The sequence below is a fragment of the Saccopteryx bilineata genome, chromosome 6 (assembly GCF_036850765.1).
Source record: "Saccopteryx bilineata isolate mSacBil1 chromosome 6, mSacBil1_pri_phased_curated, whole genome shotgun sequence".
NCBI lineage: Eukaryota > Metazoa > Chordata > Mammalia > Chiroptera > Emballonuridae > Saccopteryx > Saccopteryx bilineata.
Window position 1 is genome coordinate 92,372,641 of NC_089495.1, and position 12,901 is coordinate 92,385,541.

General features: G+C 36.3%; 1 protein-coding gene across 2 annotated transcripts in view; it reads left to right on the forward strand.

Annotated features, from left to right (window-relative positions):
* Window positions 1–12,901, forward strand: part of DIAPH3 (diaphanous related formin 3) — a 522,381-nt gene that overhangs the window by 279,054 nt on the left and 230,426 nt on the right. For both annotated transcript variants that reach the window (XM_066236696.1, XM_066236697.1), the window contains one exon: window positions 5,920–6,159. In XM_066236696.1, the coding sequence (XP_066092793.1) occupies window positions 5,920–6,159 (240 nt within the window). The remainder of the gene's footprint in view (window positions 1–5,919; window positions 6,160–12,901) is intronic.

Sequence of the window (12,901 nt, forward strand, 5' to 3'; positions counted from 1 at the left end):
TTTTTTCCTCTCTTTATTATTTCTATTAAAGTGACAGCAGTCATAGTATTTAGGGCTCACCCTAAATCTAGCATGATCACATCTGGAGAGCTGTAACTTTATTTTCAAATAAGTTCACATTAATAGGTACCTGGGGTAAGGACTTAACATACCGTTTTTCAAGTCCCTATTCAACCCAACCCACTACATAGCCTCAAAGTGAAAAAGAAAACACCTCAAAATTATCAACAGGAAAGTGGATAAACAAATTTTGGTGTGTTCTTGCAATGAAATATTACTCTTCTTTAATGATAGGGAACAAAGTACTGAATTACACTATGTGTGTATGAATCTCAAAGTCATTTTGTTGAGTGAGAGAAGCCAGATGCAAAAAGTGTTTACTGTAGGTTTCATTAATAGAAATTTTAAGAACGGGCAAAACTAAGTTACAGTGATAGAAATACGAGCATTGGTTTCCTATGGGAGGGTGAGGACTGTCTGGAAGCAGACATGAATGAATGAATTTAAACAGCAGAATGATTCTGAGTTTTGTGCCAGCTTTTTAACTCATCAGATATGAAACTTATGTGTTAGGAGTGCTTGCTACAACTGCCAAATTAAATAAGGCTCTCACCCTCCAGCTTTACCACTACAGATCGTGAGTATCTACAGAACTCATCTGGACCTCCTGTGAAATCCTTTGTGGTCCAGATTGATGAGCATTTGTAAACAAAGGCAAAGCAATATCTGATGTCTATAGCCAGTCGTCTATTTCTTGAAGAAATACATCTTTATTCTGTTAATATTTTTGTGTGTAATTTTTGGCTTTACCCTGCTCCTATGAAGACATGTAAAAAACATACCATATGTACTTTGCTGTTGTGTAGTTTTTAAAAATAATTATAGCTTAGGAGTTTTATTATCATAAGGGCACATTTATTTTAAAAACATTTTTGATATTCTAAGCACTACCCAGGCATAAGGTGCTTGAATAGCTATGTTTTTGATGCCTCTCTTTGAAGTAAAAGAATGTTTAATTTTTTTCCTGAGAATTGTGAAGATCATGAAAATATCAAATGGTAACAGATATTTTTCACTTCATTTAATTAGAAAAATTAAATTCTGTTTTTTTCTGGTGTCTTAATTCTCTTATTAGATCCCGTTTCTTTCTTAGATGTTCGTCTCCTCCCTCAACCTTGTCATTTTCTCTTCTCCTTTCACAAAGATGCATTTGTTTTTTTCACAATTTTCTTGCTTATCATACCTCTCACACCAAGAGCAGAAAAACGAGCTATTATGGAAATATGAGTAGAGAATACAGTGTGGATTGCATACTAAAAGTGGATCTCGAAAAAATATTAAAAATTCAGCACAACATGTGGTAGTTGGATATATGAAGAAAAAGGAAAGAATAGGAAGTAGTAGGCAGAGCACACGGTAGGGGCATCTCCAAACTACTGTGGGTAAGTTAAAGTCTGTTCTTACTGGGAAACGTAGACGTAGTTTGAGTATCAGATTGGTTTTGAGTTGTGGTTGTTAATTTCTACATTGGGATGCTCCGTGTGGAACTGTACAGTTGATTGGCAGCATTTATGAAATATATGAAGTAAAGGGTTAGTCAGTTAAGACTGAAGTGAGAAGCTTTTTAATCAGAAAGTTACTTGTACTGGTGAAAGTTAAATAAATGGTTCAGTACTGCAGTTTCATAATGGCTAGGGAGGAGTATTGAGGAGATGGAGCATATACTAAACTTTCTTTGGAGGTGAGCCTAAGTAAGTGCAGGCAGCAAGGTGGAAAAATCCAACAAGTTTTGAATAAGTTGGCTCCTGAAAATCTCTTCTTTGTAAAAGAAACTGCATAAGGTGAACCAGATAATGGCATTAAACATAGTTGGTATAAAAATGCCAAATTGATTCTATTTTTTTCTTCATAGAATAATGGATAAAATTAGATATGAAAAACCTAATGAGATCATCAGAGTTTACAACTTCTTGAGGACTTTTCCTACTGTTTATCTGTCCAGACAGATGGAAATACTTAGATGAAATGTGCTAGAAGGGCAGTAACCACGACCTTTGTGCCTCTCATCGTCCTGAATGGGCACTCAGTCAATACTTGTTGGTTCAATGATTCTCTAAAGGTCTCTTCATCTTATTTTGTGCCTGCTTCAACAACATATATTGTCAACAAATAAAATTTTGAAATAAAAATTACCCTTAAGGTTCCGGCTTTTGCTTGTTTGATTTTCACTGGTCACTGTTTTTAAGATTTTTTCATTCTGGCATGTGTCATCTGAGGTGGTGGTTGGGAGACTGCAGGAGGATGTCTCCCTGCCTTTAAAAATAATAGTGACTTTGGGTGGTGGGTATGCAACATAATTGGACGACAGGATAACCTGGATTTGTTATCTTTGAATATATGTATCCTGATTTATTGATGTCACCCCATTAAAAAAAAATAAAATTATAAAAAAAAAAAATTACCCCCCCCCCAAAAAAATAATAGTGAAATAAAATATTTTTTGTTTTTTATAGTTTTAGATCTTCAGGTCAGAACTCATTATTGTCAGATTTTGGTGTTGTGGGTTTACATTGCTAAGTAAGATTCTATAACAATAATTTAAAATGATACCACTCTAATTTTTAACTATCTTAAAGTTACTTTTACTATAACGCTTCCTTTCTTTTTACCCGGACTTTCTGTTAGCACTGAGAGTATTATTTGTACGCTCTAGCTCCATCTTTGCATTCCGTTGAGTATTTGTCAGCCCAGCCAGAGCTCCTTAGCAAGCACACAAAAAGCAAATCCCCAGTGTTGACTGAATATGTGATAAGGAAACATTCTTCAGGATTAAAAAAAAAAAATTCCCATTTCTTAAACCTATTTTCTTTCAGTTTCCATCTGAAGAAATGAACTTTGATTTATGATTAACAAGAAAAATAGCCCAGCTATTATAGATCCCAAGATTTAAATTTTAGAACATTAGCTTTCATTGAGTTTCTGTTTGTTTGTTTGTTTGTTTTTGTTTTTAAATATAAGGGGCAACGATTTGGCCTGTGGGGTCAGAGTCTGCTAAATATATAGTGGACTAAAGACAAGAACCCACTCCGGGCGATTTCTCATGTTCCTTTCCAGCCCTGTAATTTCATTCACTAAAATACATTTATTTCATGTCAGTCAAAATACTGCCTTTTTTAAATTTGGAAGAAAGAGAAATATGAATAGGACATCTAATTTACAAAGCTGTGGGTCAAAGGCCTGTCGTTTGGTTACCTTTTCTGCCTTTGCTTTGTCAGGGTTTTTCATGAACACATAGCACTTTGTTCTGCATTACATCATAGGCTTATGTTGTCTTTTCAAGGTACCTGTCCCTACTGCCTGGTAGACTCATTACTCATACAAATCTAGGTTATATATATTTTTAGGAATATTAATTACTTTATACTGGCTGCAGATGGTTAGCGTGTCAGCAGGAAAGCTTTAACATATTTTGGGGCGGTGTTGTATAGCCATTTAAGCAGTCTTTGTGCACAAAGTTGTACATTAATATCTGTTATAAAAGCTAATATTTTGTAATACTAATGATTTTCATAAGATACTTGAGAATTTCTTCTCATGTTTATTGCAAAGTGCTAAATACCTACCTTCCTAATCATGAATAAGGGCACAGACTGAAATCAGATGCCATGGACTCACTATACACCTTGGTAAGACCATGAGTATATGTAGCCATGTGTGTGTTCTTACGGATATCTTATTCTAAGGATATACTAAGTAAAATAGAGTATTATATAGAATTACTCCAATGTAATTTGAATATCTCCCATTTGCAATGTTTAAGTAAGGATAACAATTTCAGGCAGGCGAGTCCATTTGAGAGCATTTTAAGACACATGAAATGACTTTATGAGAAGTAATCACCGCTTTAGTCTGCTTGTGTACTAGACATTCAATATCTAAATGTTATTCTAGTAGGACCTCACTTTGTCCTAAAATTTTATATTATTTAAATTTATTCTATAAAACCATTATTAGTAATGCTTCTTTTACTTTAAAAATGCATTGTTTGAGCTCAGTTTTTTACTTCTAGGAGAAAAAATTGTTTTCTTTAGACAGGAATTTGAAGACATTCCTTAAAGTACTTTATAAAGGGAACTTCTTATTAATGGATCAGTTGAGCTCTTAGAATCTTGGCTTTGTGCACATAAACAAACATTTTACATGTCAAGTGCCTGGAGAGAGTACTAGTGTAAATTAGATATTTATATTATTTGCTAAGAAACATTTTAGTCATTGTAGGAATTTGGTCCAATATTTAGTCATTGTAGGAATTTGGTCCAATATTCTGAGGTACCTACTGAGAGCTTACTCTTTATAGCTTAGTTCTTTTACTTACTTACTTATTTACTTATTTACTTATTTATTTATTTAGTAAGAGAAAGGGAGGCAGAGAGACAGACTACCACATGAGCCCTGACTGGGACCCACCTGGCAAGCCCACTAGGGGGCGATGCTCTGCCCATCTGTGGCCCTTACTTCCTTGCTCAGCAATGGAGCTTTTTTTTTTAGTGCCTGAGGCAGAGGCCAACTTAGCTAGAACCAATTGAGCCATGACTGTGGGAGGGGGAGAGAGAGAGAGAGAGAGGGAGAAGGGTGAGGGGTGGAGAAGCAGATGGTCTCTTCTCCTGTGTTCCCTGACCGGAATCAAACCTGGGACATCCACACACCGGGCCAATGCTCTACACTGAGCCAACCATCCAGGGCTACTTAGTTCTTTTTAGATGAGTGTATTGGGTTAAATTATTATATCATTAAAGCAGTGTCTCTATTATCCTACTGAATCTAATAAATAGAGGTTTTTGTATTCCATATCTTATTTTAAATAACAATCAGTTATATTATTAACAGATAGCTTTCTATCTCTTTAACAGACATTCTGTATACCTCATGAGTCATTGTATTATAGCCTTTCCTTTTGGGTTTGTGACTGACAGAACTGGACCCTATTTTAACCCTGTCATGTTCTGTCATCATTTTTTTCCCAACCTTGCCTCAAACTGCTTTTGTTTATAACAGTTGTTGAAGTTCAAGAGTTACACTATTACTTCTCCATTAATCTGTTTTAAGGCTCAAATTCCTAATCCATATTCATATATAGCTTAAATGTCCTATGTCTCTAGCCTTCAGGGAAGTGGCTTTTCCCCTCACATGTGTTGTTAGAACGTAAGTTTAAGGCAAGAACTTGTGACTATTCCTTTTGAGTGTGTTTTTTTATACTTTCAGCCCCCTACATTCCCCACAGGGAAACCCCGTGTCCCAAGCAGGCCTGTGGCTTTGCGCTGCCTTTGTCTCCTATTACGCCCATGCTTCCCAACTCAAGCTCCACTAATTTAGTGTGTGTCAGAAGTCATTCCACTTTCCTGTGTTGCTGAAGGAAGTCAATTTAGTCCAAATTGGGACCTATTTACTCTCTCTCTACCTAACAGGTATTGCCATTCAGCAGTGCGTCTGAGGACAGCAATTGCTGTTTGAAGAAAAATCCTCTTTTACAACTTTCTGAGGGTGTTTTAAACATGACCCAGCATGTTTCAGTTTTGAAGAAAAATGAATGAGAGGAGTGCTTTGTTATTTGTTGCGTCTATATCCTCTTTTTAAAAATTAGTTGTTAAAAAATATGTATTTTATCACTTCAGCTTTATCATTTAGTTAAAGCTTTCTTTTCACTGAGCATCTTTTCTTTTTTTCTTTTCTTTTTGAAGGATGGCTCTGGATTCCTTACAAAAGCAAGCTGGGCTTTTCTCTCTTCTGCTATCAGTTTTAGGGGACATATTGCTCTCTGGTACTGTCATACCAATAAATCATCCCAGATTACTTGCAGTCTTACAGTACTAAAGCATAGCGTGCATTTTAAAGGAAATGTGCTATTTTCTTTTCAATCAGATGAGCAATGTGAAGAGACTGCGGCCACGACTCAGTGCTATTCTCTTTAAGCTCCAGTTTGAAGAGCAGGTGAATAACATCAAGCCTGACATCATGGCTGTCAGCGCTGCCTGCGAAGAGATAAAGAAGAGCAGGAGCTTTAGCAGGTTGCTGGAACTTGTGCTGCTAATGGGAAACTACATGAACGCTGGCTCCCGGAACGCTCAAACCTTCGGCTTCAATCTTAGCTCTCTCTGTAAAGTGAGTTTGTCTTTTTAAAAACACGTATTTGCCTCTGCACTTCCTCATAAATTGTCAGCACTGATTACATTATTTAAATATTTTTATTTTCATGTGCTCATTATCAACAACTTGAGCCGTGAACCCAAACCCAGAGTGAACTAAGCTAATTTACTCAACCTCTGAATTAATCCAAATATTAATTTTCTCTGATCTACAAATCCAATTCAAGGATTTTGTTTAATAACAAAAATTATGTCATAAACTTTTGTTTTCTCTAACCAATGAATTGGAACATCAAAATATTTAAACCTAATATTTAATAAAGTTACCTGCATATATGATGGTATATATATTGAGAATTGCTTAGGATTGCCACTAAAATTTTTATCTTTACCTATTTAAACATTTCTTTGCATTTATTTATGTATTTGGTTTTTTTGTAGGCAGAATAAAGGGAGAAAAAAGTCAGATTGCTTTATATAAAGAGTAAATTATTATTATTATATAAAGGGAAATAAAACATAACTCAGATTTGAAATGTTTTTGTCTAAATATAATTTTAGAGGATATGAAAATTGAGTAAGCTGAGAGATTTTTTTTTCTTTTGGGTTCTTCCACAAGTTAAATACTGTTTTACAGCAAATATATTCACTGTTTCATTTAACAGAGCTCTTACCTAAATAATAGACCATAGTAATAGTGCTTTATTGATCTGCTTATAACAAATTCTTCTCAGTTACACATCACAAGAAAAGCCTTCTCTTATTCTTGACCTGGTAACATCTACTTTCCCTGACTAAGGAATTTGATTATTTTTATTGCCAGTTAGGAAGGGAAGGTGAGAAAGAAGTTCAGCTTTAGCTGTGAGTTTGCCGAATAGTTAATTTCTTGGTGCTTTCATGGCTTTTCTTACATGAGTTCCCAACCTAAGCCTCCCACTGGTATCAGCGCCTTGTGAGTTTTTTCTTTCTCCGGTCTTCATCTTTTTATTTTCTCCTTGTTTTCTTAGACTTCTATATTCTGTGAAATTGCTGGCATGATGTAATTCATAACACATTTATTGAAGACTCTGCCTGTTTATAGAATGCTTACCGATTTTATGCCAAGTGCTTGACATAATCATCTCATTTAGTATATATGATTAATATTTACCTAGCACAAGTGTAACTTACAGTGTTCACATTTAAACCATTAGTTGTGATGAAATTACTGAATAGAGCTTATATACAAAAATTTACAGTAGTAGAGTTTAGAGAGAAGGCCTATCTCAGCTGAGGGAGGGCAGTTCAGCATTCAGAGCAGAAAAGAATTGGAGCTAGAGCTAGGGATAGTGTGTGGATGTTCCTTGAGAGGAGAGGAGAAGGCATTCTAAGCAAGAGTCGGCAGTTTGTATAAAAGGTTGTGTGGCATGTGTGACACACTGAGTGATTCAGTGCACTGGGAGCCTGGACGGGAGTGGGGAAAATGAAAATACGGTAGTAAATTGGCTGAGATTGTGAGAAGCCTCAAATGTCACACCTTATGGTGAAGGTTTTATGGAGACAGGTTATTCCTGTAAGGCAAGTTATGTCATCAGATATCTTACAGGAAAATTATGCTAATAGCAGTTTGGAAAAACGAAAGCTACACTGTCCAGTACTGTCACCATTAGCCAAATATGTCTATTTAAATTGAAATTAGTTACAGTCTAAATAGAATTAAAATTTTATTTTCTCAATCATGCCATGTTTCGAGTGAATCAGCGCCCTTATGTACTGGCCACATAAATATAGCTCATTTCCATCATTGCAGAAGGTTCTACGGCACAGCGTTGGTTAGAGGGTGACAGTGGGAGAGACTCGGTCATTGGCTGACATGTAGCATGTGACCCTGGAGAGTGACAGAGGAAATGTAACTGAGAAAACAGATTGGGAAGACAAGGGGAGGTGAAGGAAAAAGGGTCAAAGAACTCCATGCTACTTACATTTTTGAAGTGGCTGCTGAAGAAATAAATGAGCTCAGGTTGTTTTTGGTGTTTCCTTCCCCTTGTTTACTTCAGTGTCTCAAAGGACATCTGATTGATGTGCCTCATTCGATTACGTAGCAAATATTTGTGTGTCCACCGATGATAGTCATTGTGCTTTGAAAAGAAGAGGTGGTCCGAGCTAAGGTAGTAGCAGAGAGGCTGGGGGTAGAACAGGACAGGGACGCAGGGAAGTGTAACAGTTAGGAACACCTAGAGAATTGTCCGGGGGTGGGGATTATGAACGTGGAGGTTGAAGGACAAACAGAAAGCTGGACTGCCAGGTCCAGGCTTTCCCTGAGAAAGGCAGCAAAGGAAGAAAAATGGATGCAGAGAAGGTGGCGGGGAGCTAAGTTCACACCTACAAATTCCCTGGAGTTGTTTTCATGGTGCTAAGTGTCTTTCTCTTTAGATTTTGCATCTCAAAACTATAGCTGGGTCACAGAGTTGACCACATGCCCTGCCTGATGCCTTCCTCAAAAGAGGGATGTTGAGGAGCGATTAGGTCTGAGTAATGAGGTGGAATAGTCTAATACAGTCTTGATACCTAGTAACTTTTAAATAATAGCTGTTGAGTGAATGACAGTGTATGTAGACACAGTGTTGCATCTCTTAGTTATTATATAGTTGAAAATAGACTGTGTCTCATACTGAGATAGATACACAGTCATTGATGCATAGTAATTTTAAAATCTTTTGCTAATGCAATGCATACTGTTGTTATTTTACTATATAGTCAATGTGCAAAGCACTAAATCTGTCTCCAGATAATAGAGTTGACTGTATTTTCAGGCAATGAGACTAGATATTTTAATTCCTCTTAGGAGACTTCTGTTGTACAAGAAATAAAATAAATATTAGAACTTCATAGTTTTTATTAGCCTACATGTCAAGTTGAAAGCATATATTGAACAAGATGATATCTCATCATGTGTTTTTATCAGAAGTAGCAGCTTGATCTTTGACAATTGTGATTGAATTTTTACTCAGGATATAAAGCATTTGGATTGATTATAAGCCTCCATACAAGGAATCCCAAATATACTTGAAAGTAGAAAGACAGGGTTATTTTTAATCTGTTAAAACATTCTGGGTAATTCTGTGACATTTAATATTCTGTTTCTAAAATTTTTACTTCTAAATGGCCTTTGTACATTTAGCCCTAGTGTGCATAAAAATTCATATTAACTTTTCACAGTGTAGAATAATTACATGAGTATTGAATTCCACATACATTATATATAAATTTTAGGAGCTAAATTATATCTTATACATTTGTAATTGAGATGGCTAGCTAAAATTACTCTGAGTTCAGAGAGAGAAAAGGGTTTGACTACTTTCTTTTGTCCCAAGGATTGGATATGACTTATGATAAATAAAAAGTGAAATATGAAATAGAAGATAAACATAAACCATAATCTATTATTAAGATGTAAATAAAAATGAAAGTAGATGCATAGGTCTGAGACTTTCGGGGATAAAAATTAAGTGCAAACATGGTTATGAAACTTTTCATGAGTTAAAAATAGTGGTTTCTCTGATTAACCAAAGCTGGACTTCTTAAGAAATTTGCATGTGGCCTGACCTGGCAGTGGTGCAGTGGATAGGACATTGGCCTGGGACCTGGAGGACCCAGGTTCGAGGCCCTGAGGTCACCAGCTTGAGTGCAGGGTCACTGGCTTGAAGTCCAAGGTCATTGGCTTGAGCAACGGGTCACTTGCTCTGCTGTAACCCCCCAGTCAAGGCACACATGAGAAAGCAATCAATGAACAACTAAGGTGCCTCAACAAAGAATTGATGCTTCTTATCTCTCTCTCTCTTCTTGCCTGTCTTTCCCTCTCTCACTAAAAAAGAAAAAGACATTTTGCATAGGTATAATTATTAAGGAAAAAAGTGGTGTGAAGCTATATTATTAGAAATAATAAGTGAAAATATCCCTTTCTTGTCCCCTATGCATTCAGGGCTTCTTAGGACTTGACACTCCAAGAGAATCCTCTTAGTAAGATTATTATTAACTGAGTTACAGTAATGCTAATTGAAGTTTAAGAAAAATGGGATAAGTACCTTGCTTGCTGATGGCACGGGTTTTCAAATGGATCAACCTTAGACTTGCAATTTAGGACAATGGATAGACTACTTTTTATTCACAGAAGTCCTCCAAAGATATGACTAGACTTTAAATAAAAACTGGTTAATAGTTTGATTTTTTCCCCCTATTGATTTGAGAGAGAGAGTAAGGGAGGGAAGGAGAGAGAGAAGCATCAACTCACTGTCCTACTTATTCGTTCCCCTTGTGCATTCATTGATTGCTTCTCATATGTACGCTGGCTAGGGATCAAGCCCATGACATCGACATGCTGGCATGATGATTTATCCCCCCTGAGCTTCCTGCTCAGAGCAGGTAGTTTGATATTATATTGTTTTTTAGGAGCTTTATTGATTAAATGCAAATATATAACCTTAGAAATTTCATCTGCAAATGGTAGGTGTTTGCTTAACCAAAATGCCTACCTGGGAAAAATTTGTATGTGGTGAATGTTGAAGTTTGTTCTCTAAATAACGTTGGAAGGGCCAGGATCTTTTTTTTCCCCAAGTAGATCTAGCAAAAGAATGAGTTGACCCAACCATCAAAGTTCACCACCATATTAAAATATGAGACACATTTAACCTGTAAATATAAAATCTGATGTTATCAATCCCCTTGCAGTAAATGTAACTTGCGTTTAGTAGTGTTTATTAGTGTCTAATGTGATGTGTTTTCTGGATTGCCAGTCAGCTCAGTGAATACAACTGAATGAATGATACAGATATAAAATGTAGCTCTTTGTTTTAGGTAATTAAGCTGATTTCTTATATTAGGATAGTAATAAGTTTTGGAAAAGTTCAACTGTAATAACTTTTTTTGTCGTCATTTGTGCTGTTATTTGGGGGACGGTGGAATGCAGAAACAAATAACCGTTGATTCTGCTAGAAATCTGCCCACAGTATCACTTTGTCAGGGAACTTTCCGTTCTTTGTGGCAGTAGAGCATAAGGTGAGTTCATCTCAAAGAGAATTCATCAAAGGATGCAGGAGAATGGGGCTCTGGGACTTGGGAGTTAGGTGTTAAAGGTGGGTGGGGTTGCCATGCAAGATTGATTTTTGTCTAAGTTCACTTTTCTAGTGTATGAAAATTTTATCTACTCTTCTATATATTCCTTTTACAAGCACAGGCCAAAATTGATAAACTTCACCAAAGTTGTGACAGGCAAGCTTTTTTAGATAATATGTTGAACTTTTTCTTCTACAAACTCTAGTGAGTGACTTCTTAAAACTGTGAACAGCTCCCCTTTCAGGACACTGATTCTCCCCCTGGAGTGCCTTTGAGGAAATACACCAGCCCCACATTAGAGGACTGCAGCATGTGTGTGTGCATCCTGATTAGTATCAGTTTCTTTTTTGGCGGGGGGGAGCGGTTTCAAAGGGCAATTCTAATGCACAGACTGAACTGAGAATTGCTTACCTGTCTTCTGCCCTACTTCCTTTCCCCAGAATGGAGGATCCTGGATTGGTGGTCTGTAACTAACCAACAAACATAAAAAAAGCAAAACCTAACCAACACCAAAACAAAACAAACAAAAAAACTACTTCTTTATTTTGGGACGAGTGGTGGAAATATTTCCATAAAATGTTGCTTCTCTTTTTTGCCAAGCTAAGCACTATTCCGAAAATGAAAAGACTAAAGAAATATGAATTTCAGGTACACATGAAACTGAAATAAGTTGATGGCCAGTGTCCTGGGTTATTTTGCAAGACTCTACCTGGTACAGGTCAAGTTTCAGTGTTTATAAACAGCAGGAGACAAATACATCCACCTGTTTTGGCAGTTTGGATTTTGCCTACCTGTTACAGTCACGCAGGTTAATACTGTGAATCTTTTTGTGTGAAATTTTAATTCTTATATGTCACCTTTTCCTTTACTCTTTGAAATTATTTTTAAGAAAGAACTCTGCCAAACCAATCCATTGTTCCATCTGCAGTCCACATTTTAGAAATTTAGAGACATTTTTATTCTTTATCAAATTGGCAAAATCACACTAGTAAATTTTGGCATCCTTTGAAAGCAAAGCAGTTTTTGGCCAAAGACTTGCAGATAACAAATGCCATTCTTATTTCACATCCAGCCAATGAAGTCACTAAAATACAGTCACAGCAATGTGAAACTGTTTAGAATTCTTAAACCCTTTAACTCATTCATTAACATGTTTATTAGATTCCATTTTGCAAGAAACATTTTTTTTTAAGATTTCTTTTTATTTTATTTTATTTTATTTTTTACAGAGAGAGAGTCAGAGAGAGGGATAGATAGGGACAGATAGACAGGAACGGTGAGAAATAAGAAGCATCAATCATCAGTTTTTCATTGCGACACCTTAGTTGTTCATTGATTGCTTTCTCTTATGTGCCTTGACCAGGGGGCTACAGCAGACCGAGTAACCCCTTGCTCGAGCCAGGGACCTTGGGTTCAAGCTGGTGAGTTTTTGCTCAAACCAGATGAGCCCGCGCTCAAGCTGGCAACCTCGGGGTCTTGAACCTGGGTCCTCGGCATCCCAGTCCAACGCTCTATCCATTGCGCCACCACCTGTTCAGGCTCATTTCTCAAGAAACATTTAATTGTTTTTATTAACTAGTGTTTTTTGATAAGTTTTATATTCATTATATCTGTTTTTATTGCTATTAAACATTGTAAATTAGAATTATTTTAATAGAATTATAAAA